The sequence below is a fragment of the Pteropus vampyrus genome, unplaced genomic scaffold (assembly GCF_000151845.1).
Source record: "Pteropus vampyrus isolate Shadow unplaced genomic scaffold, Pvam_2.0 Scaffold93, whole genome shotgun sequence".
Taxonomy (NCBI): domain Eukaryota; kingdom Metazoa; phylum Chordata; class Mammalia; order Chiroptera; family Pteropodidae; genus Pteropus; species Pteropus vampyrus.
The window spans coordinates 257,178-281,771 of NW_011888874.1; the positions used below are offsets into that span (position 1 = coordinate 257,178).

At 35.0% G+C, this 24,594-nt stretch overlaps 1 protein-coding gene and 3 pseudogenes across 1 annotated transcript in view; 2 read left to right on the top strand and 2 right to left on the bottom strand.

The window, feature by feature from the left end:
• TRIP12 (thyroid hormone receptor interactor 12) overlaps window positions 1–24,594 on the top strand; it is a 132,518-nt gene that overhangs the window by 32,689 nt on the left and 75,235 nt on the right. Inside the window, exons 2-5 of the mRNA XM_023532935.1 lie at window positions 4,052–4,198; window positions 16,346–16,468; window positions 17,267–17,922; window positions 18,010–18,069. Coding sequence (XP_023388703.1) covers window positions 4,101–4,198; window positions 16,346–16,468; window positions 17,267–17,922; window positions 18,010–18,069 — 937 coding nt within the window. The 5' untranslated portion in view covers window positions 4,052–4,100. The remainder of the gene's footprint in view (window positions 1–4,051; window positions 4,199–16,345; window positions 16,469–17,266; window positions 17,923–18,009; window positions 18,070–24,594) is intronic.
• On the bottom strand, window positions 98–217 carry LOC111742405 (annotated as a pseudogene).
• Window positions 6,703–6,821, top strand: LOC111742400 (annotated as a pseudogene).
• On the bottom strand, window positions 11,579–11,697 carry LOC111742414 (annotated as a pseudogene).

Here is a 24,594-nt window from a genome sequence, read left to right on the forward strand (position 1 = left end):
ACTGGATAAATAAGATTCACTTAAATGTGAGTTCTGAAAACTGAAACCTTTCAGCAGACAACTGTGTGGCTATAAGTATTAGCTTTTTTTTTCCTTTTGCCTGCAGCACCTGGTCTTTCTAGGTGGTCTCCCATCCAAGTACTAACCAGACCCGACCCTGCTTAAGCTTCTGAGATCAGATGGGATTGGGCTTGTTCAGGGTGGCATGGCCGTAGACTAGCTTTCTTTTTTTTAAATTATCATCTTTACTTTGAAAATAATACAACTTTCCTTTAGTTTTTAGAGCTGCCTATCAGGTAATAGGTAGTGATTAATGAGTAAACATATTAGCTTGCTTTGGGGCTTTTCTTGACTCTTTTCTAGGTTATACTAAATTGGAGATTTGTTCTCCAGTCTATGAAATTTCCTTCATGTGATAGAAATTCTGCATAAATACTTACCTTTGTGACCATTTGACTAGGAAGAACTACCACATTCTAAAGTTAATTTTTGCAGTTGGTTTCTCTTGCTCTGAGTAGTTGAATTTGTTTTAAGTTTTTCCCCCCTAGCCTTAACCTCTCTCCTGGGATTTTGAGTTAAAATACAGGAAAATCAGTTGTCAAAATATTTGCAATTGAAGTCCTTGGAAGAATATTCTTCCTATAGGATTCTAAGAATGAGTGTTTAAATGTAGATTAATACACAATTCTGTTTTATTCCCCCCCGCCCCCCACCGAAGTTCTGTTTGTCTAAAGAGGTAAATGCCTTTTTACAAAAAATTCAAGTACCCTAAATTTTTTGGACGGCTTAGAGCTGTGAACAGTTAGGAGGTTGTTTTCAATCTTGAACATATCCAATAGTGTTTTTGTAGTTTATTTATTCAAAGTCATATATATCATCTGTTTCAGTGCTTTAAGACTTAACATCAAAGGTTTTATGTGAAAAATCTTGATGATTATACGGAAATGAAGGTATATCCATGGTTGGAAGATTGGTATATTTCAGGACTTGATAGGGTTATTAATAGCTGGACTTAAAACTTCTAGTTTCAGTAATATGAGATAATTTATTAAGATGGAAGTTTTGAGTTCCTTTTTAGGTTATTAAATTCTAGCAATATAGTTTTTATATTAGTATAACTCATTTTTGTGTGTGTTTTCAATTTTAATTAGTGTAATATGGTAGGCATAAGTAATTGGTCAATACAATAAATAATATTCATATAACGGAAGAAATAATTGTACGTTACAAACTTTTGGGCTCTTATCTGAAGCCAAAGAGGAGGTAAATTGTGGTTGAATGTGAGGTAGTGGTGCTCTCTGGAGGGGCTAGGCCTCTGTAGTATCAGGATTCGGAGGACCGATTCCCCAACAGATGACTTTGAAGTTTCTTCTTTTGGATTTGCCTGTAATGTAAGGGCTTGATCATTCCTGTGGGTCCCTTTCAGCTCTGGATTTGTTGATACCTGGCAGATGGGGACATCTTATTGTGTATCATAGGTTAATATTATATTTACTTTTTGGGAATTCAGACTCCAAAGTTTAATACAAAGTCTGATTTCTTTCTTTAAAGATCAACTTGTGCTTTAAAAGCAAGTCTCACTTTGATAAATAGTGTTGTCTTACTTGCCATTCCTACGCTCTAAAATCTCCAGAATTATTCCTGAATGGCCTTTTGGCTGATAATGGTGCTTGTTGACAAGCTCTGAAGATGTTGAGAGCATTATTAAGGTTACTCTGGTGTGACTACAGGTCAGATTAAACAATGTGACTTATATTCATTTGAATGACTTAACACTCCAAGACATACAGTAGGCATTTAATAGCAAAGTGGCAGGTGAGATCTACCAACCCTGTTTAATAAAAGTAAAAGCAGCAGTAACATGCTATTCTTTTGTATCTATGCTGTTCAGGGTCCAAGTGAAATAGCATTGAGATTGGTGTTTGAAGTAGCAAAACTTGGATGAATTCTGATATAGACTGGCCTTTTATTTAATTCTTTAGCGGGGTGCAATTGTTCTCTAGTGCAGTACAACTGAGAGCTCTTTTAAAATGTCTTCAGTTTCTCTACCCACAGAATCAATCTATGAGAGCAAAGGCCAGGCATTCATATTTTTACAAAACTTCCCAGGTGATTGTGATGCTCACCCTTAATTAAAAACACAATGTGTTTTTTTTTTATAGCAAAACTCACTTTTTAAATTATATTGCTAGAAATTTCAAACTCATGTTGACAGTGTTTTTATGAAGTCCCCCCCACAACTTTGTTTTACCACAAGTATTCTTTTTATTCTTCTGAATAAATGCTTATAGTAATAACAATAGTAATATGTATTGGATCCTTGCTATATGATAGGTACTGTGTTAAGTGGTTTGCATGGATTTTTTCATTTACAGCTCAACTGCTCTACGAGATTAAATTCTTTATCTCCATTTGATAGACTGAAGAGCAGGAAAATATATATGCAAGGTCATACCACTTGTTGGTGTTGGAGTCAGGATTTGAACTCGGCCAGAGGCAGTTTGAATCTAGAACTCTACATTTGTAATACTATGATAGAGTGACCTATCTTACAGAGGGTAAACAACAAAAATGACTCCTTTTATCTCAAACTTCATTCCAGCACTTCTCTTTCTCAGTGGCAGTCATAAAACGAAGTCTGTTTTCATGAATCCTTCCATCAGTTTTCAGTGTGTAGACAATATATAAAGATAAATATGCAAACCTTTTTAATGTACCCACACACAGATGGGAGTTTTATATTGCTTCCCCCAACATATCTTGGGGAGATCTTTCCATATCAGCATATGTAAATTTAACCTCCTTTTTCTCTCTTTGAATGTTCACGTAGTATTTCATTTTTGTCTTTCAAAAATTGACTAATTACATTAGTAATTTGAATTCTGATTGAAGTTTATTTAGTACATTAATTGATGTGGGCATGGGACAGAGAACACTTTCTTTCTCTACTGAACTGGGTCAACATGTAACTCAAAAGAAAACTGTTTCCTGTTATAGGGCATGGGATCTCTTAAAACAAAATCTAGTAATAGATTCAGCCCTAGTTCCTCTAAAGTCATGATCATTTCCGTTTTCTTCCCTCCCCAGCAAGTAGAATTAATTAAGAACTCTACTTGGAGTTTGACTGGAGGCCTAAGAAAAATTGTGACAGATTTTATTTATACAAATCATAATTCTTTCTATGATAGTAATATTGGCCTGTTTTATCAGTTAACTGATTTTCTTTGAGTATCAGCATTTTTTTTCTATATAATAAATTTTTGATAGAAAGAAAATTCAAATTAAGAACTGTGCTTTGAGCTAACTTGTACTTAGGAACTACTTTCACATTTTCTTGTTGCTAGCAGCTCTGTGAGGTAGGTAATATACTGATTTTTACAGAGGAGGCAAATAAAATCTAGAGATGAAGTTTTTTTTCCAAGGTCACAGCCAGCACAACTGATGTTGAAATCCAGAATATCTGGGACCATTTCTCAGTTTATTGTACTTGAGTTGCTTTCTCCTTGTATCTCCATTAAGATACGATAGTTTGTGGTTTCCTTTGTATTTATAATTTCATTTGTTATTCATTCACAAGCAGTACTGTAAAGTAGGCATGACATATGTTGTTTTATATTCTGTGGTGAGGAATTGGAGGCCAGAGGTGGTAGTTTGTACAAAGGTGGGCTCCTTTAATACCTGTTCTATCACAGGACCTGAGCCAAGGTATTCTGACACTAGGTGCAATGCCCTTTTATACACAGTATTAAAAATGTGGAAACAAAGACAGATTTCTAATTGTGCTGTTTTCTTTGAATTGGGAATTTCCTGGGTGTTCCATGAAAAATGTAAGTTAATTTTATGTGCTGCATTCTGGACCTTGACTTTGGCGATTCTTGATATGTTATAACATGTTAACTAGATTTAATTTAATGAGACAGTGCAGCATTTGTGAAGACTTTATAGTCATATTGTTTATATAAAATTTCCCCTTCATTGTTGGCACCTCTTATTTGTTTTCTGTTTTGTGCCATGTGTAGCTGATATTTTTTTCTCATCTGTTTCCTTTTAGTGAATGGTAGTGTCTAGAAAGGGTATGTCCCTTCAAGAGAGAGGTGCCAATGTCCAACCGGCCTAATAACAATCCAGGGGGGTCACTGCGACGTTCACAGAGGAACACTGCCGGGGCCCAACCACAAGACGACTCAATAGGAGGAAGGTATGTATTTAATGGTAATTTGAAAAGGAATTGGGAATAAAATAAAAAAAATAATTTAAGGGTGGTTAGTGTACAGAATGTCATGTTTTATTTGTTCTTTCTCTCTTCATTCCCCTAAACACATGCTACAGCACACCTTTCAACCCTTTGTGGTCCCTTTCTTTATGTCTTGACTTATTTACTTCATTGAAAGGAAGCTTCATTTGTTTTAAGATCTTAAGTTTTGATATTTTTGGGTTTTTTTCTCATCTTTTGACCAAATGGATGCTGACAGGGTGGTGAGGCAGTCTGACTTTAATATAGCACATCAGTTCTCTTCATTTTCTTAGTGGTCTGGTGTTCAGCTGGAGTAGTTGTATAGGAGGTAGTGTGAAGAATCAGATGCATTCTCATGAATGTAAAATACCGTGTATAATCTAGCCAAGTCCTCCCTTTTATATATAAGGTACTTGGAACTGTACTTGCAAGGCCTTGTTCCCTAATCCATAGATTAAATCCTGTTTAGCTTGTAATAATTAATGGCTAAATTCTGATATGATTTCCTGATGCAGCATTTTGAGGCATTACCATGTATATATTGTTTAGTAAATTATAAATAAAATTTTTAAATGGCACACATAAAGAATAAACTGAAACACATCTTGATGTCAGGCTGTTTTTTAGTGGCTGAGCACATGGACTTTGGACTAGTACAGCTTTGTGTGCAAATTCTGCCTCTGCCATTAAATAACTGTATGTCTTTGGTTAAATCTTTTGGGAAACCTCAATTTTTTAGTCCACGCATTGGAGGATACCTATTCCATAGGATTGTTGGTTAGCTTCAGTATTGTAGTATGTTAATCTCTGAGCACAATTCTAGTACAGAGTTCTGTCCTGAAATTGTTTTTTGCTTTTTTAGATTCACTTTATTCTTTGGAGCAACCACACTGTATCTTGTCGAGTAAAATAATATCATTGCCCCATTATGAAAATGTTACATATTTCTTTTAGAGAGTTTGGAAAATATAGAAAAGTGTAAGGAAAAACATCACAATTCCACAGTTCACTTAGAATCACTGTTACACTGGCATAGTTCTTCTTAGTCTTTTTTTTACTGCACATATGTGTGTGTATATATGTGCACGTATGTGCTCATGAGTCATGTATCTTTGGAACAACTGCAGTTTTGTAGATATTAATCCTCAGGTTATATTTGGACTCTTGCACATGACCGACAAACATTTGAGGCTGTCACACAGTACATTGCTTCTAAAATCCACAGTGATGTCTTGGCACCATTATCTTTTCTACAAATCGATGTTATGTAAAATTATTTAGATATTTTAATGTATTATATAGTCTTAAAAATATGAGCATGAAACACATGGAAGTGGTTAATACTAGTGATTAAGATGCATTGGTTTACATAACAATAAGGTTGTAATCAAAATGGAATGCAGTTAGATTTATAGAATGACAGATCTTTCATCGTAATTCATGTGCTTTAAGCTCAGTGTGAAGGAAAAGTTCAATTTTAAATGTGTTTGGAATGGGTGAAAACATGCCAAAAAACATAAGCAAAGTGTAATTAGAGTTTTTATAGCTAACTCCCCCTTTCAGTAATGTAACCTCAGTTCAGTTCTCACATTTTAACTTTTATGTATCTTTAAAAAACATTTCCCCACAAAAGTAGTACACAAAAGAGGACCTAGTCACTTTTTAAAACTTATGGTCATCTATGTCATTTCATGTATTCTTAGAAATTGTTTAAAAACATGACTTTTAAAGTCTTTATGTTCAGTTGTGTGGCTATACCACAGTTTGATAATAACTTTAAGTATATAGATTGTCCCTGTTTTTAAGTGGGTAAGTATAATTATCAGGATATAGAAATTTAGAACTTTAGCCAAAATTTTTTTATCAGTTTTATACAAATAGAAATTAGAAGATATTTGCTCATCTGAATTTCATTTTGTCTTCTTAGACATCTTGATTTTTTTTGCTTATGATAGAATCTCAGAACTGGAGGGACCTTTTCATCAAACCCCAAATTGAATTTTGAAGCCCCAGTACCATGTGCTGTACTTGCAATTATCTAACCTCTAAGAAACCTCTTGTGATTTTTGGGAGTGAAAGGATTGGGGTTAATTGGGAGAGAGCAGTTATAAAACTGTATTTTCATTCTTTTTATCTGACTCCTGTTACTTAGCTTTCCTAAGTAAAATGCTGTTACTGTGCCTTTTGCTTCCTAAAAACAGTGGACTTGGTCTTGTAAATGTATTCATAGCAATAGTGATTCAAGAATGGTAAAAATAATAGCATCCACTACCACAGCGCTGGTGGAGTGTTTTAGATTAAGAAATATTTTTTACATAATCTTTTAGTTGAGACTCACAGAAACTCTGTGGGCTGAGTATGCAACCCCTGTTTAATAAATGTGGTAGGTAGGTTGCTCAACTTTATCCAGTTAGTAGTATGTAGAGTCAGGTTTTGTTCCCAAACTCTTGACTCTAAATTCAGTGATTGTCTACGGCCATGCTGCCCTGAACGCGCCTGATCTCGTCTGACTTCGGAAGCAAAGCAGGGTCGGGTCTGGTTAGTACTTGGATAGGAGACCACCTAGGAAGACCGGGTGCTATAGGCGAAAAAAATAAAATAAGATAAAAATAAAGTCAGTGATTCTTTTCATTATGCTAAACTGTTTTTGCTGCTTATCCATATGATGAAGGCCTTAGAAGAAAATATGAAGTGCTTACAATTGAAGAGTGTTAGCTCATCCAGTTTAGAATTTAAGTAGCAGTTTTTTCCTGGTAGAATTTTTTAATTCATTCATTTTTGATGCACTCTGTTTTTTCCAAACTTGCATTAAGCTGTCTTCTTTGTGTAGCTCACCTGTCCTTTTTCCCAAACCAGGATTGCTTGCTTTTTTTTAGTACAGTTTTTGTTCATCTTTAAAAGAAAGTTGGATCTTTGGAGTATATTAATCTCACCTGATTATTCCCTCTCCTCTTTTTCACCCATCCTTCATCTCTTTCCATAATTGAACAAGACATCTTCTCTTCTATTTTTCTCTTTTCCTTCTATAATTTTTTGGGCTATAGCTGATCTGTTCCTCTCTTTTCTGTTCTCTTTTCCTTCTTTAGGAAATCACTCTCTTCCACTGCTTCTCTGTTGGCTTGCCCTCAGGGATACTTCCTAGCCCTTTCCACTTCTAGCACAGGTATTTGTAGTCTCCCCATCCTTCTTGGCCATGCAGTAGCGTTTTCATTATATTATGTGTTTTGTCTTGTTTTTCTCAAATGGCGGTGGTGGGATTGAATTCAGTTTTACAGCAACTTTGGTTAGGATTACCGTAGCGATAGTTTCTTTGATATTGTTTTTGTTGTAAAAACAGCTTGTTAAGAATAGAAAATTGAGAAGCTTTGGGAAAATTCAAGGAAATAAGATCAATTTAATTTGACCATCTAGAGATAACTGTGGCTAATATTTCTAGTCTATAGTTTTACTCCTTGATTTTTGTTTGGTATGAAAGCCCATGATTTAAATTTGGGCCTCTAGTTTTTTCCCCTAATTTTTTGCTGTAAAAATACATTTCTGTTCCCGTCATACTTGATTATAGCCCTGATTTTATCAAGTTAAATTCCATAACAGAGTTTATAGGACCTGAGGATATGAATAGTCTGGTGACTTATAACAAATTGCTAAATTGTCTTTCAGAAAAATCTAACCACTTTATTTATATGTCTTCTTTTTTTTTTATTGGACAAGTTTATACTCCTACTAATTCTTTGAGAGTGCCTGTTTCTCCTTATCCTAATCAAGAGAGCATACCATTTTTAATAAAAGTTTGTGGAAAAAGAATCCTTTTGGTTAAAGTTAGCATTTCCTTGGTTATTATAAGCGTTGAAGATCTTCCCACATGTTGGCTGTTTTTACTTACGAGTTGTCCATTACTGTCTTTTATTTTAATTAGAAGATGCTTGTTCTTTTTTGATACCCTTTATAGAAAGGGTATCAACCTAATGATACGGGCAAATATTTTTGCTAGTTTTATTATTTGTTATGGTATGTTTTAATTTATAGAAGTATTAAAAATTAGATAATTGTCTGTCAACTCTTTTATTTCTTCCTTTGTTTTCTCCATCCCAAGAGTAAAATTTTCTTCTTAGTTCTGTTGTGGTTATATTTTAGTTTTACTTTAATCTGTCAGATTTTTTAATTGTGTGAGGCAATGCTTGAACTCAAATCTACCCCACACCTCACCCCCATTAAAAAACTTATCTGTAATTTTTAATAATTATTACAGAATAAAAACTGAATATGAAATCTAAGTTTTAATAGCTTTTGGTTAACAGTGTCAGAGCAGGGATATTTTTAGCGGCATTAATTATATGAAAGAAATAGATTTGTGTTTTGCTTCAAAAACTATTTCAGGGGGTGGGATACAGAAAAACACTAAAAGAAAAAAATATTATCCAGACATAAGTCTGTGTTACCATTTTTGATTTTGTCTCATTAAATACAATTTAACCTATAGCTGATTACACTTTAAACAGTTTTGGATCCTGCTTTTAAAAAAAAAAAAAAATCAGCATCCTAACATATTTTCTCATATCATGAATTTTTTAAATTGTTTACAAACGATCACATGATTTACTGAGTCAGCATACAATACTTTTCATGATTGCTTGTCAGTTTTTGGATGGTTTTCTATATAGTTGCACTGGGGAAAGTTTTCTATATAGTTGCACTGGGGAAAGGTTTTGCTTATGCATAAATGTTTGCATTTCAGGTATCTCTTATTAAAGATAGAGTCTTGGAAGTGAAATTTTTTTGGTTGAAAGGAGTTTTTATTGTTAACTTGTTGCACATAAAATTTTTTCCTACAATTTCCTTGTCACCATTAGGAAAAAGAGCACTTTTTCTCATCATTCTATTTTTGTTATCTTCATTTTCTTGCTAATTTGATAAGGAAAAATTGCATTAATCTTATCAATATTTCTATAATAATGAGATTAAACATTGGAAAAACAAGTTTAAGGAGTGAGGTCTGAGTGAGAATACTTTTTGATGCGTGTATACTTAAAAGTGCAAATGTCGTTAATCTCCCTTTGTACCAGTATACAGGCGAACTGCCCTTCTGATTCGCTGAGCAGCTAGTAGCCCCTCTTAGAAGAGTAACCCTCTTTGTGGAATGATCTCCCTCAGTTCTTCACTCATGCGTTTCAGATGATAATTACTCTTTTCCAACGAGATCTTGCCCTGCTCCTGGCTACCCATCGCCTAGCCTCTTAGCAGAGCTGGGAGAATCTGCAGTCTTTCATCTTTCTGAGCTTGGGTGGTCATGTGATCCAAGCTGGGAAAAAGCTGGGAGCTTTTTCCATTCTGGTAGCAGAGAGAAGGTGTGAATCTGAAGTTGGCAATTGCATGTCTCCTGCTTTATGGAAGAAAATGGACAGATAGAGAAAAGCAAATACGTTAAAGAGTATGTGTGTATTAAATTCTGACAAGTTTTAGTTCTTCGTTCTTCAGAGCTGTGTTGACTCTTGCTTTCTTTAGTCTTGATTATTTAGCTATTTTGCTTCTGGAGATGATACATGCATTATTTTGATAAAACTTCTTTTGACTTTAGAGTTAAGAGTCCTGCCTTAGTGCTGATTACAAACTTAGTATAAGATTGTATTTATCCATTTGTAGAACATCATGCTTGTGAGCACCATACTAGATGTTAGTTATAAAAATGAGAGTAGAATAGAATAGCCTTTGTCACAAGTAGTTCCAACTCAGTAGGGGAAATGGGCTTGCTTGTAGGTAATTATTAGAGTCAGGTGAGAAACGTTTCTAGAAGATGATGTCATTGATCTGGGTTCTGAAGGTTGAAGAAGGGTACATGTTAGCTGTACTCTTTAGTCGACGTGTGTGGAATCATCATTTATTTCCAGAGTTTGGATTTCATTTCTCATTATTCTGTTACTTGTTAGTTTGATGGTAATAGTAGGTGTTCAACAAATACTAGTGTGGGGTAGAAATAAGATTTATTTCCTAGGCATTTCTAGGCATAAAAATGTGACTTTCTTTTACAGAAATGGTCATGAAATGACAATTAGAGAGTTGAACTGGGCCATGGTTTAAGTGGACTGTGTAACAAACAAGGTGGGCTAGATTATACTATAGTGACAGTTTAGCTCCTTAGTGTTTGTATGTTACAGCAATCCAGCCACTAGAAAGCTTTCCATCCTGGATCAGTTCCAGGCTCTCTGTTCCATGTCTACATGTTTAGGTATTCAGGTATCTTTGCTGCAACAAAATAATATGGTAAATTTCCCTGTGGCTCTCCAAGGCTTACCCCAGAAGTGATTCATTTCCTCTTACATTCCCTTGATCAGAGCAAGTTACATGGCTGCACATAAAACCATTCTACCATGTTTCTGGAAAGAGGAGAAATAGAATATTTGTAAATAGCACATTATAGCCATCACAGGCTGTTTAAACTTCATTTTTTAACTTCTTCCATATCTACAGCAGACCATTTATTTCTCTAAATTCTGCTTAGTACAACATAGCCATAGACATACTGTGTTGGTCTCCTCATTCTACTTGATTAAGCGGTAGGGGAGCCTTTCTTTATAATTGTTGTGTTCTGTCTCTTTTTTTATCCCAGCCTTTGCTCAGTGAGATGGAAGTTCAAGCTTCCTCACCTTCAGGAGGAGGAGACTGTTAAGGGGCGACATACTACATGAAAATAATGTCATTGTTTCTTATGACTAAATTGAAGTCATTTAAGAAAATGATTTATACTGGAGTTGACAAGGTGATTTGGGCTTGGCACGTTTCAGAAATGGTGAATCTTGGTTGCAGAACCATATGTATCCACACTTTTTTACTTTTTAGTTCTACAGTAATGATGAGACAGCTAGTCATCATTTTCCTAGGAGGCAAGATTTATAGTGTTGTTAGATAGTGGCATGGCTGCCTTGGTCTGAGGAGGACAGGGGTTACTTTTTTTCCATTTGGAAGTTACGCATGTAGATTCTTAATAGCTCCAATGTCTTGGACCAACAAAGTAATATTTTATGTTTTATAATTTTCTTTGCAGTATATATTTCTTGCATTAATCATGAAGTGTGAAATTTTGTCCAAAAGTCACATCATAAGCATATTGAAAACCTATGTCAGCTGCATAAATTATTTCATATCCTTAACTGAGTGTTTGCTCTGATACTTCCGTTTTTCAATACTGATGAAATCGAGTGTCCACACCACTTTGTATAAGGGCTCTCTCTTTTTCAGAATGCTTTCCATAAGAGTATCAGTATGACTAAAAAAAACGAATATATACAAATTCTTCTTCAGTAAGTGAATAGCAAGTCTTAGCATTACATATGGAAGGCTGTTTTTTAACGCCTACAGCACCTGGTCTTCTTAGGTGATCTCCCATCCAAGTACTAACGAGGCTGGACCCTGCTTAGCTTCTGAGATTAGACGAGATCGGGCATGTTCAGGGTGGCATGGCCATAGACGGGCTGTTTCTTTTATGAAATGCAGAAAGCAAGAGGGTTCCTTTTTAGAAGATTGAAAGAAAATGTGTTTTCATCCATTTTTCTCATATATTACCTCTAAAGCCTTAAGCCATTTATTTTGATCTGTATACAGTTAGGGACAGAAATACCAGCATGGATAGGAAACGTTTACTGATCACAGATGCAGGCCTTTCACTTTGACCATTGAGCCCCGAGATGCAGCTGTGGTGTTTGAGATTTAGGGAGTTGGAATACCTGGGCTCAGTCTTTCTTTTCCAGTCTAGGGGCTGTATGATTTTGGGCAAGCCTCATTTTCTCAGTCTTTAAAATGGAAATATATACCTGCCTTAGGTGCCCTTTGAAGAATAAATTGGATACTGTGTTTAAATAATTAATGTAATGCTTATCACATAATCACACCTTTAAAAGTATTTATTCTATCTGTGGTCCGACAAAGTGTGAACTAAGTTTTTACCCAGGTATTTATAAAAGCCAATGTAGTTCATGAAATATTCAGTACTGCATCACTGTTCTGTCAGTAATTAGTAATTTACTTTGACTGTCTTGGTTTTTACACTCACCACCAAGTGACTTTATTTGGGAAATGTTGGGGAGAAAGTGAGCTCTAAGGTTCTCCTTAAGGTGCCACATTTACCTACAGTTTTCATTACATTCAAGCCTTATAGTTTACTCACCCATCTTCAACTTACCCACATCATTGAACATAAACAATTTTGATTTTGGCTGCTTCTATCAATCTGTTATTGTAAACTGTTATTAAGGACAAAATCTAGATCCTTTCACAGTGCATTTAGGCACTAGCCTGTCCTTTCAATATTGTTTCCTAATGTATCTCTGTGCTCAGGGGAGTTCATATCATTTACCAGGTGCCATTAGGGTTTCACAATTTCCTGCCTCTGCCTTTGCCTATCTTCTGCTTTTGACTGGAATGCTCTCTTTCCTCAGCTTTTCCTCCTTGAGGGTGTGTTTTAAATGCCATGCAGTCTGTCTCTAAAGCCCATATTATCCTGCTAGAAGTAATTTCTCCTTTTGTTGGAAACTTTATAGCACCTGGCAGATCACCTTGTTTTATGAGACTCTGACCTCTGAGGACAGGAACTAGACGGTGTCATTCATGTTTACATGCTCTGTCGTGACTTGAGTATATTTGAGTTGGCAAACCTAACAAATCTGTGGAATTGAGTAGCTTGGTACAGACATTCTCAACTCTGTCAGCTTCAATGCTCCCATTCTGTAAATATCTTTATTATGGTGTCCCTTTAGTATCTTGAATTAGGAAATAATATAAAATGGCCGCCTGCACAGTTTAGAATCATCAACATAATATACAAGAATTTTAGAAGGGTAAAAAAATAAATGAAAGGAAAACAATTGATAACAAAACATCTCAGTAGGTAAATTCTTGGGGGTATTGATATAAGGTGATACTATATATTCAGTTGCTTGTATCTATATTTGAATTTATTGAATGTGATAGCTACAACAGACTTAAATGCCATTAGCAGCATTTTCATTGTAGACTTTCAAAATAATGCATGACTCTTGGTAAAGCTACAAAAAACAAATGTAATCTTGTTGATACCCATGCATTCCTGGAAAATTTAACATGTATGAAAACCATGCAAAAACCAATTTCATAAATTCTAAGCATATTTTTCACCTATGTCATGGGTGAAGATATATGAAGACCTTACGAAAAAAACATCTTCATGTATCACCAACACTATTTGAAATATATGGGTCATGAGAAAGTTTTTCATTGTGTCTGACTGTTTTGTACATTGCATGAAATCCCCTAGTTATAGTCCACACCTGCTAAATACCAATAGCACTCCTGTTCTCCAACATATGTTTTCAAAATGCTCCCTCACTGATATTTAAAACAGTTTTGTAATATAATTAAGGAGTTCCTTACTCTAAATTACTGAATCATTTGGGCTAGCATTTGGCCATCACTAAACATAGGAACATTGGTCAGACTCTAATCAGCTTTGTGACTGAAATAGAAAAACAGTTCATTTTACAGAGAACATTGGTGAGTTTTTTGTTTGAAGTGGTTCAGTTGAACTTTCTACCTTGATTACTGCAAATCAATGGATTATATAACATGCGTTTTATAGTGTTATAAACAAAGTGTTTAATATTTGGGAAACAAAACTATAATGTTATAAAAGCATCAAAATATGTGTCTGTATACACATGAAGAAATTTGAAGATGTAATTAATCCCCAAATCATTTATATTTGATAATATGTCCATGTATTGAGTTGCGAATCTGTCATAGAAATTAATTTCAGACAAAATTTAAGACCTGTAGTATAAGGAGTTAACTAGCCACTTTCCTAATTTTTCCTAATTCAGATAAGAATGTGCTCTTTGATAGAGGTTTTGTTCTCTTTTGGATTCTTCCTGTGGACTAGAGATGGTTTTTAATACTTCGTGCTACCAAAGATTTTACTAAATTGCTGTAAAAGTAAATTAAAGCATTTGAAAGGGACAGTCACTACATATGATTTGCCTAAAAGTGAACCAGAGGCATTTGAGACTTGGTTTCAAATTAATCTTGAAAGCATATAACCCAGAATTGACTGTAGTTTGCTCTTTTCAGTGTGGGTTTCTTTAATGTGAGTTGGCCCATGTACACTTGTTGGCAAATAGGAAAATGATGTCAGTATAATATGAAATAGTGTTGGTTTACAGGCAGTTTTCCTTACAGTGTTAATATATGAACTGAAATGGATATAGACCTTTCAGTTAAAGAAGATTTGATAATCTATGACGATCTTATGAAAAATCTGAAATTCTTCCAGAAATGATTTAAAGAAATCATTTAGTGCAAGAAATAGCTAGTTCAGTAGATTCCAGAACCACTGCCCTTTGTACTGTGTTAAACACTCTCAGGAAGCTCAAAACCATTTACTCCAGTATTTGTAAAGATAGAAAAAGTCAAAAGGGAAAATCTGCCCTTGAGATGTTTGTTTAATTTTGTCGAAGCTGGTCTTAAAACATCTTTAAAAGTTGACGCTTAAAAGGAGAAAGTTACAAAAATCAGACTCCAGAGAGTGGACCCAACTGTGATAACTGGTACAAATGTTAGTGGAGATTTAATCTTTTATTAAAATGATGGTAATTTTGTTAGGACTCTCATTACAAAAATAATATAAGTTTGAGTACTCTGAATCCGATCTTATTTTCACTTAGCCCAGTTATTTTTAGTGGGCGATTTTGCAGAACGTGAGTTTTAGGAACACCCATACAATGATATAGAAGCTCCTGAATCACCCCCACCCACACTTATCCACCCACCCGTCCTTGGGCTATAATTTACTAAATGGACTCATTCTGGTGCTTCCTAAGAGTTTGTTATGAATTTTACTGTAGTGTTCTTTCTAATTTGATTTATAGTAGATATAACTTTTACTGATTCTTAAACACATTATGCTTTTTAATAAAAATTAATGTTGAACATCAGGGTTCAATAAATGAGGGAGGGGTAAAATGAACTAAGAGAAGACATCAAGATTCATTTAGTGTTGAATGCTGTGATATTCTGATAGACTATCCTAGATTGGGCATTATTATTTTATGTAGATTTACTTTATAGTAATCTGAGCATTAATAATTTATAAATGGTTATAATAAAAGAGCTTTGGTATTAATGAAACTTATTATCATTAGAATATGCTCTTATGTTACATGATTTACATGGATGTTCGCTGCGAATTACATAAATTCCATCTGTTAATATCTCACCTCTATAACGTCAGCTTTTCTGGGTACATATTAATGTATGCCTCCTTTGCTTATGAAAATCTCATGTAACTATTGCCAAGGGTTAAAAAAAAATCTATAACAACTGAAAACAGTTTCTTCATGTCCCTCAAACTTGTTCTCAGAACAATGCTGACATAAGGATTTGATTTATTATAAGTATAAGCCAGCCATGTATCAATGATGGAATCTTTTGAATGTATTTGGAATATTTTGTTGTAAATTCTCTCTAGGACTTGGTTGTTCGTGTACTTTCTGTTGGTTACTGCTTTAAATTATTAACAAATATCACTCTTAATTTCACGTAGGTTTATTTACTATTTAGTACTTCTAATGATTTTCTGTGTAAAATAAGTTTGAGGATCACTTTCATCTGCCTCTGCATTTACTGTGTTATCCTGAATTATAATGTACAAATTTGGCATTAGTATCATTTTAGGGATCACAAATTGTCGTTTCTGTAAAACTTTTAAACTATTTTAGTCACATTGTCTATTAAAAGTAGTGTTTAGGTCTAAAATCTGGATTTGCTTTTTGCAAAAATTGGGCATATTTAATGTCTACAGTAAAATTGCAGAAAAATTTATTATTGGTTAAGCAACTATAATATTATACAATTATGACAGCTGGTAAAATCTTAACTGTAGTATTGAGAGAGTTGGTTCTAATAGGCAGTTACTCTTGCCAGATTGATTATCTGATAGAATAACAATTATAGAAATATTTGGGAAGAAGGTGGGTCAATAATGAAGAATTGGGGAACTTTTTTTAAAAAAATGAAAAATTATTTCACTTTCAGTATTGTATTTGCATCTCATTTTCCTGATAGATTTCTGTTTTGATTTTCTGCTGACAGGTCACATTTAGGGCAGGCAAAACATAAGGGATATAGCCCTCCTGAGAGTAGAAAATCTAATTCTAAGGCACCCAAAGTGCAGTCTAATACTACTGAGCTGTCAAGGGGACACCTTTCTAAAAGGTAAATCTTCACATTGCTTATACATTTTCAAGGCAGAAGTATTTGCATATTAATCATTGCATAATATTAAAACTTACCAGGTTATCCCAAAATGTTATGATACCTGTTTTCATTATTTCTCTGAGTGTCACTTTTTGCATTAATACAGTTCATCAACTTTTGCTCTGATGTTGATGCAACATGCCCTAGACAATGCTTTTTTTTTTTGTATGTTTATTTAGAGAGCTCTGAGGTTCCCCTTTTGCTTAAGAAACCATTATAGGCATCTGAAATTGCCATTTTATCATTTTCTTTAATTCTTAATTGTCAGAGCCATAGGTCAATGATTTCTTTAGATCTGATTGGTAGAAAAGGAATGTAACTAAAGATTTAATACTATAGACAGAAATTTCTAACTTCCATTTCGAAAGTGTGTAGTTTAATGTTGTTTAAAATAAGCTTGAACAAAGAGCATCAACATTCTAGTTTCAGCTGGTTCTGAACTGTTAAGCATTCTTTTCCTTGCAATCCTAGTTCTCATTTTGTTATTGGGAATGTTGGTGTCAGTAATCTTTGGACTAAAGTGTTAACCTGATCTCTTAATATTTTACCACCCAAAGTCAAACCTGCCTCTTTTTTTTCTTTTTCAATTTTGAACCATTTAAAAAGCTATTTTTATTTAGTACTTGACATATCAAGAAAACGTTTGTACTTTTTTTAAAGCACTTCCGCAGATTTGAGAAGTTAACAAATAAGTATTGTATGATAGGTTTAATAATGTTAGGCTGATATTAACTCTCTTCTTATCTAACCTCTTAGAAGCTGCAGTTCATCATCTGCTGTCATAGTTCCACAACCAGAGGATCCAGACAGAGCCAATACTTCAGAAAGGCAAAAAACGGGGCAGGTGCCTAAGAAAGACAATTCTCGAGGAGTGAAACGCAGTGCTAGTCCAGACTACAACAGGACCAATTCTCCTAGCTCTGCAAAAAAACCCAAAGCACTTCAGCATACTGAATCTCCCTCAGAAACAAATAAGCCACATAGTAAGTCAAAGAAGAGACATTTAGACCAGCAACAACAATTGAAATCTGCACAATCGCCATCAACAAGCAAGGCTCATACCAGAAAGAGTGGGGCCACTGGTAGTTCACGGAGTCAGAAAAGAAAGAGGACAGAGAGTTCTTGTATAAAGGGTGGTTCTGTGTCTGAATCAACTGGTGCCGAAGAGAGATCTGCAAAACCTACCAAGCTGGCTTCAAAATCAGCCGCCTCAGCCAAAGCTGGGTGTAGCACCATCACTGATTCTTCTTCTGCAGCCTCTACTTCCTCCTCGTCTTCTGCTGTAGCCTCAGCCTCCTCCACTGTACCACCAGGTGCCAGGGTAAAACAAGGAAAAGACCAGAACAAGGCCAGGCGTTCCCGTTCAGCATCCAGTCCCAGCCCCAGAAGAAGTAGCAGGGAAAAGGAACAGAGTAAAACTGGTGGCTCTTCAAAATTTGATTGGGCTGCTCGTTTCAGCCCTAAAGTTAGCCTTCCTAAAACAAAACTGTCTCTTCCAGGGTCTTCTAAATCAGAGACATCAAAACCTGGACCTTCTGGATTACAGGCCAAATTAGCAAGTAAGTTTCCGTTATGGAAAGAGCCTTTTTTTTTTTTTTTTAAATTAATTGGGTTCTCTTGGTTTGTCAAAAGTGATTATGTATACAAGGTAGTCAGGTTTTTTTTCCCCCCTCCTGCACTTAGATCTGTTACTGTACCTTGCCTACATAACACTACATAATAATTGATACCATATTTAGTTTTATGGAGACACGTAAGGAATGCTTTCTTATTAATAAACCATCGCATTTTAATGTCTTAATTGTTGCAGCATCTGCTACTTATTTCCTAATATCAGAGTGGGACATTCCTTTGGATATTCTTCTATAATCAGATATAAAATTATTCTAGGAATGAATTGCTCTTGGCCAAGATTGGAGGTCAAATGTTCTTTTCGGTATTGTACGTTCCTGATGTATGGAAACACTGAGCTAAGGTATTAGAAGAAATGTACCTTAGTATAATTAAACCTTATTCACATGTTTTCTTATGGCCTTTAAGGAGTTTAGTCTAAAGACAAATACCTCTTATGTTCCATGCACTGGGGCTCAGGGTCCTAGGTAAGTGGTCAAGAATATTACCCCCTTGACGCTTATAGTAGAGTAGAAAGAACTAATGTTTGAGAATAATACATTAAGTAAGGAATCAAACTAGATGGGAGAAAGGGATCTTGAAGCACATTCTTCCTCTCTTATTTCCAAAAGACTTTTAGAAAGCCAGATGTTCATTGCGTTAGAACTTTTGAAAAACCTTTTCAATTATGCAGTTACTGTAATACTAAAGTGTTTTCTTTTTTCTATTTTAGAAAACTAAAAAGCAATTTTTAAAGCATTAATTTTTTTATAATTAACCAGAGCTTGATTTTTGACCATCTTTTCTATTTTGAGCCCTCGTAGAAAATTTCAGAGCCACATTTTCATAGGGCTAGAACTTTTTCTTGGTTATTAGATTTTATATAATGTCCACTAGTATTATTCTCAAAGTTTAGCTAATATTGAATCAGCCTAACTTAATATTGAGTTAGAGCTTTTAGCTCTGTTTAGTTTAACCCTACATTCTATAACTACTTTCAGTTGATTCAATATTAGCTAAACTTTGACAAGAATACTACTAGACACTAAGTAAAATCTTATGTTTAATCTATATCATAGGGTTGTTGTGAAGATAACATCTTTTACTATAGATTGTAGAATTTTGTTCCATTTAGTATTTTAAATATATAGTACATCTGTATAAAATCTTTGATTTTGAAGGTACTGATATTGGATTAAGATTAAGATTGGTGTCTTGAAGTCAAAAGAGTAAAAGCCTGGGTTAAAAAGTTAAAAAGGGACAGCCAAGTTTAAAAAAAAGTTAAAAATTGGTCCTGCCAAGGTTTCTTGACAGTTGGAGTTACTTGTCTCTGCTTTTATACCTCCTACTTTGTCTGCAGTCCAGTAAAGTGGAAGCATTTGTGCATCTTTGTGATGCATGTCCGTCCGTCCGTCCGTCTTCTTCCATTGGTAACTGTGCTAGCCCTACAGCCAGTGGGCCAGGTTGAGTTTGCAGCATGTTTCATGGGATTCGCTTCTTACCCTTCTGCCTTCCATTCTGCCTCAGCTGAAGAGCTCATCATTTTCAGTTCTTATTGCTAGAAGGGCCCAGGGCCAGGTGTGAGCAAATTGTTCTTGAGTGTCATGTCCTCAGCTCTTCCAGAGAACAGCTTCCTCTTTTTAGAGAGAACTCTTTTAACATGATTTTTAAAAGAAAGCTGGACCGTACCATCGGCCAGTTAGTGGGGTTTCCTTGGTAGTGAAGTTTTGGAGAGTTTCGATGCTGCCCCTGTGCCGTAATAAAACCAGTCCAGGCATTCTCTCAGACTCAGTCTACTCTACACGTGCTCACAAACTGCCTTAGTACTTTAAAAGTCTATGTGTGTTCTATGGTCACTAATATTGCTTTTCCAGTTTCACTGCCACTGTCCTAGTTCTGAGCTCTATTTATAGCATAAGTTATTGAAACCAGAGAAGGGAACCAGTATTTGTTTAGCATCTAATAAGTGCCAGGCATTTTACATATGCAGTTAAGTTTAATACAAAAAAAAAAAAAAAAAGTAGTGCTTTACTCCAAGGAGATGAAATAACTTGTCTGAGTAACATCTCACAAAAGGCAGGGTTAGGCGTCAAAGATGGCGGGAATGTGTGACTTAGAAGCAGTCGCTTTGTTTGTCGTGCCACTTATTTTTCACCCGTGTTCTCCGTGTTTTACTGTTGAACTGTCTTGGAACGTTAAGAGATGTTAAGATCCCAGAGGAAACTAGTTTCTACTTGATTCTTCTTTACTGGTGCTGCTTCATCTTTAGGGATGAATACTGTGTGAACCAGGGATCTATATCCTCCCATTCACTACATATTTGCTTCTTTTCAAATAAGTGGAAAACATTTCAAAACAGAATAGTAAGAAATAAATGTGCTTGCAAGTGCCTGACAACTTGTAAATACTTTACATGGATCGTCTCATTTACTTTTCATCAGCCCTATGTGGCAGGTGCTCTTCCTATCCCTTACAGGTAAGGAAACTCAGGGTCAGTGGTCAGTTTTCCTTTCGAAGGTCACAGAACTGAGAAGTGATAGAGCCAAGAGGCAAACCCAACCATCTGGTTCCAGAAATCACTTGCAATAATAGGACTCAAAGGACTGAGTAGATTTGGGTGAGCTAAATCTCGGAAGGCTTCCTGAAGTCAAAAGGGCAGAGTGAAATTGAGGCGTGATTAAATGTGCCAGTCACTCAGGAAAGAGTTATGTAAGAAGCAATACTGCAAGAGAATTGGGCAGTACATTAAAATTGGTAATGTTATTTAAGAATATAGATGCAAAATGAGGTATCTTAGACTCTGGGTTTCAAGTGATGGTATTTTTTTGCTTCTCTCTCTCCTCCTCTCTCCCTCTTCTTTCAGAGCTGTTAATATAGAGCTAAAAATCTTGGATTTAAATCCTAGTTCTGCCATTTTATCAACTGGTGACTGTGGGAAAGTTTGTAAACTTTTCATTATAAAATGGACATAATAGTTTTTTGAGGGATAGATAAATACGTGAGGAGGCTTAGCACAGTGCACAGTACCTAGAAGGCACCACTAGATTTCGGATGCACAACTGAAGTTGAGTATTTCATAACAAAACATTTAGAACAGTGTTGCCAGTTTAAGGAGTAGCTATCCTTAGATTTTGAAGACCCTGGTGTAAAGTTATGTTATTTCCTGATGGTTTTGTGAGGTTGGGCAAATCACTGGCAACCTAATCCCTAATTTTATTTGCAGAATGATAATATTCATTCTCGTGTGGCGGCATAAATAAAAGAATGATTGTGAAAATAGCTTTGTAAAATTGAAATACCATATACACATTTAATGGTGAATTGAGAGTTGTTTCTATATATTTGAAAGGCTTTTGTTTGTATGCAGTAGGCTTTTTTTTTTAAAGGTTAACCCAGAGAGCAGAATTAAATTCAATGGGTAGAAGTTGAGAGACAGATTTCTGATTAGTATATCTCAGGGAAACAAAATTTGTAAAACAAAATCTGTACTCTTTGTGGGATAGAACTCTTTGTGAGATAGAAAGCATACCAAATTTGGTAGATTGTTTTCTTCAACTTTTAAGAATCCCTGTACCTGTTAATCAGAATGTGACATTTCCTCAGGTAAAGGCTCATTCTGTGATTGGTGAGTAAAGCTTCATGGTCAAGCACATTTTCCCCAAATTATAGGAGTAACAGTACTTACATGATGTTGTGTGAAACCCATTTCCCCATGGTCAGATATTACTCAAGAAGATTCAGGTTATGTATTATTAATGTACGGAAAACTGAAAAATCTTACGGTAACTTTTGCTTAAATCGGTATTTATTAAATTTATTTGACCACCTATTACTTTGGTAGATAGCAGCGGTCCCTGGACTGTCTTTGGGAAATGATATAATACGTTCAGTGAGGACACTTCAGCAAGACCATTTGTAGTGAGCTGCTCTGGCAACTGTTGAACAGGCTGACGAACAGGTTCCTGGTGAGGAACTAGGGCTGACAGGAGAACTAGTGAAACAGCTAGTTCTGTGATGCGCTTCCCGAAGCCTTGCGGCTTGCCAGCTACAGCTGATCAAAATAGCTCTGGGACAGAGGTCACCCTGTATCAATTGGTAGAGAAGTCTTAAGGATACCCCAGAAAGGAGAGGGTTATGTGACAGTTTTTAATGAGCAGTAGGAAATTATTATTGCTATGTGTTGTTTAAGTGCACAGACATTCTTAAAAATGTATGTAGCATAAATGTAAAACCAGTGGGGCAATGTCATGATAGAAATGATTTTTTAAAATATTTTTATAGTATTTTAAATATAATATTTAAAAATATTTTTATAATTTGGCTTCAAAACACATTTTGCTAATCTACCTTTTTATAAGCTAATTTTGAAATAATTTGCCTATTTTAAAGTATGTACTGTCTAAATAGAAGGTTATGGATGACAGAAATATAAGAAACAGTTTGTGATCAAAATCTGGGTAATTATGCAACTTATTTATAGAAAAATTTAAAGGTATTATATTTCCAGTCTGATGTGTCTATTTGTAGATCTAGTCAGCAGTAGTTACCAGCTTATTTCCAGCTTGAGTTTCAAACTCTTCTGGTGACTTGCATGCAGCCTGTGGCCATTATTAGAACTAGACAAGAACCAGGCAGATGCCGAATTCTGGGAAGGTAATTCTGCTTAGATTAGGACTCTTTCCATAAACTTGAGACATGATGCTTTGCACTTCTAGAGTGAACGGAGGAAATGAGAATGAAATGATCAGGAAAAAAGAAGTTAAAAGATAAACTCTTGATTCACCGAGTTGGGTCTTGTAGGGTCATCCCTACTGAGTTTAAAAATTGAATTACTTTTTAGCTTTGTGAGGTATTGAGAGTGAGGAGCTTAAAGAGAAAACGTTTGAGTATTAAAAGGATTTATACTATTAGGCAGCTGTTAAAATATTTTAAACTTAAAACTTTAATAGTTCTAATATGTAACCACTTCGAAAAATTACCAGCAATGATTCTTAACATTTTGAGGCTCAAAAAAAGATGTTAAATTTTTTAAAAAATGGGTTCCCAATTTTAAAAAAAAATTAAATGGGAATGAGTATCATTGGCCTTCTTAGGCTTTGCTTGTTTTATGTTACATTGTTGGATTTGAACCAGCCATGGTATGTATTTTTGTATGCCAGGTTAGAATAAGAAGTAATTTAGCCAAATTCTGTTTTACTGAACTTACATGTAAGTTAGTAAAAACTCTTTTATATTTGAGCTTCTGTATTCTGTAATATCTTTGACATTTTTGATTGTAAAATCTTTGTTATTTATAAAAAGAATAATCCAGAAAATATTAAAATATGCAAATAAGAATAATACAAAACCACTTAATTCCATCACTAAAGACTACCTCTTTCCTTGTGTTTATCCTGCTATTTTTTAAAAATATTTATCAATGCTTAAACACAACTTTAAAGTCAAGTCATAGAACATTTATTATTAAGAAACAATAGTCTTCCTGCCACATTGTCCTTCCCCATTGCTGATTATTTTGGTACTTACTTGAGTGTCTCTGAATTATGTGCTCAGATGTCTGCTTGTTGATTTTTTTCACTGCGAGCATTATTGCATGTCTTATGTCAGATTTACACCACCTGTTCACCCACCAAACATATACTGTACATACTTCTCATTTTCCCAGTCATGATTGGCACTCACTGTTTATATGGCTATATGTAAATGCTATTTAGAGTCATGTAGGAACTTTTCCCTTCTTACACATTTTTGTTTTTTCTGAATTTAGTAATTTTGTCGTTGTCTTCCTTTTCTGTGAGCCTGTCGCTTAACTCCAAACTCTACTGCTAATTGTTTCAGTCTTTACTCATTCTGTCTACATGTATCTGCTTCAGTTTAAGAAGAAAAGAGGACTCTGATGGCTGCTCTGTTAAGCCTGGTTACACTGCCTTCGGCCTCTGCATTTTCTTCAGTCCTTCCTGTTTCCAGATTCCACATCTTTCTTGGTTTAGTATTTCATTTTGGTGACATGTATCTTTCACTTGCTTTTTAAGAAAAAGTGCTTCTGAAATTTTAAAAAGCTTTTTAAATTTTTCAAACTTTAAATGTCTGAAAATGTGTAACCTTGATACTTGTTTGGCAGATTGAATATAGAGTTCTGGATTCGAAATCATTTTTCTTCAGAATTTTGAAAAAAAAATTATCTTTTAGCTTTCAGTACTACAAACATTCTGATTCTTGATCTGTTGTATATGTAACCCATTTTCGGGAAGCTTGCAGATCTTTACCTCCATTAGTTAGAAATGTCATGATATTGTTATAGCTGTGGGTTTGTTTTCATTTGTTAGGGTGACCAGCAGCCCTGGTTTCCCTTGGGTTTGGGGCATTCCCCAAGACTCAACAACTTTCAGCCTTAAAACTCATAGTTCTAGACAGACCAGGATGGCTGGCTGGTCACTCTATTACTGTCTCCTCCTCCCCCCCCCCCCCCCCCC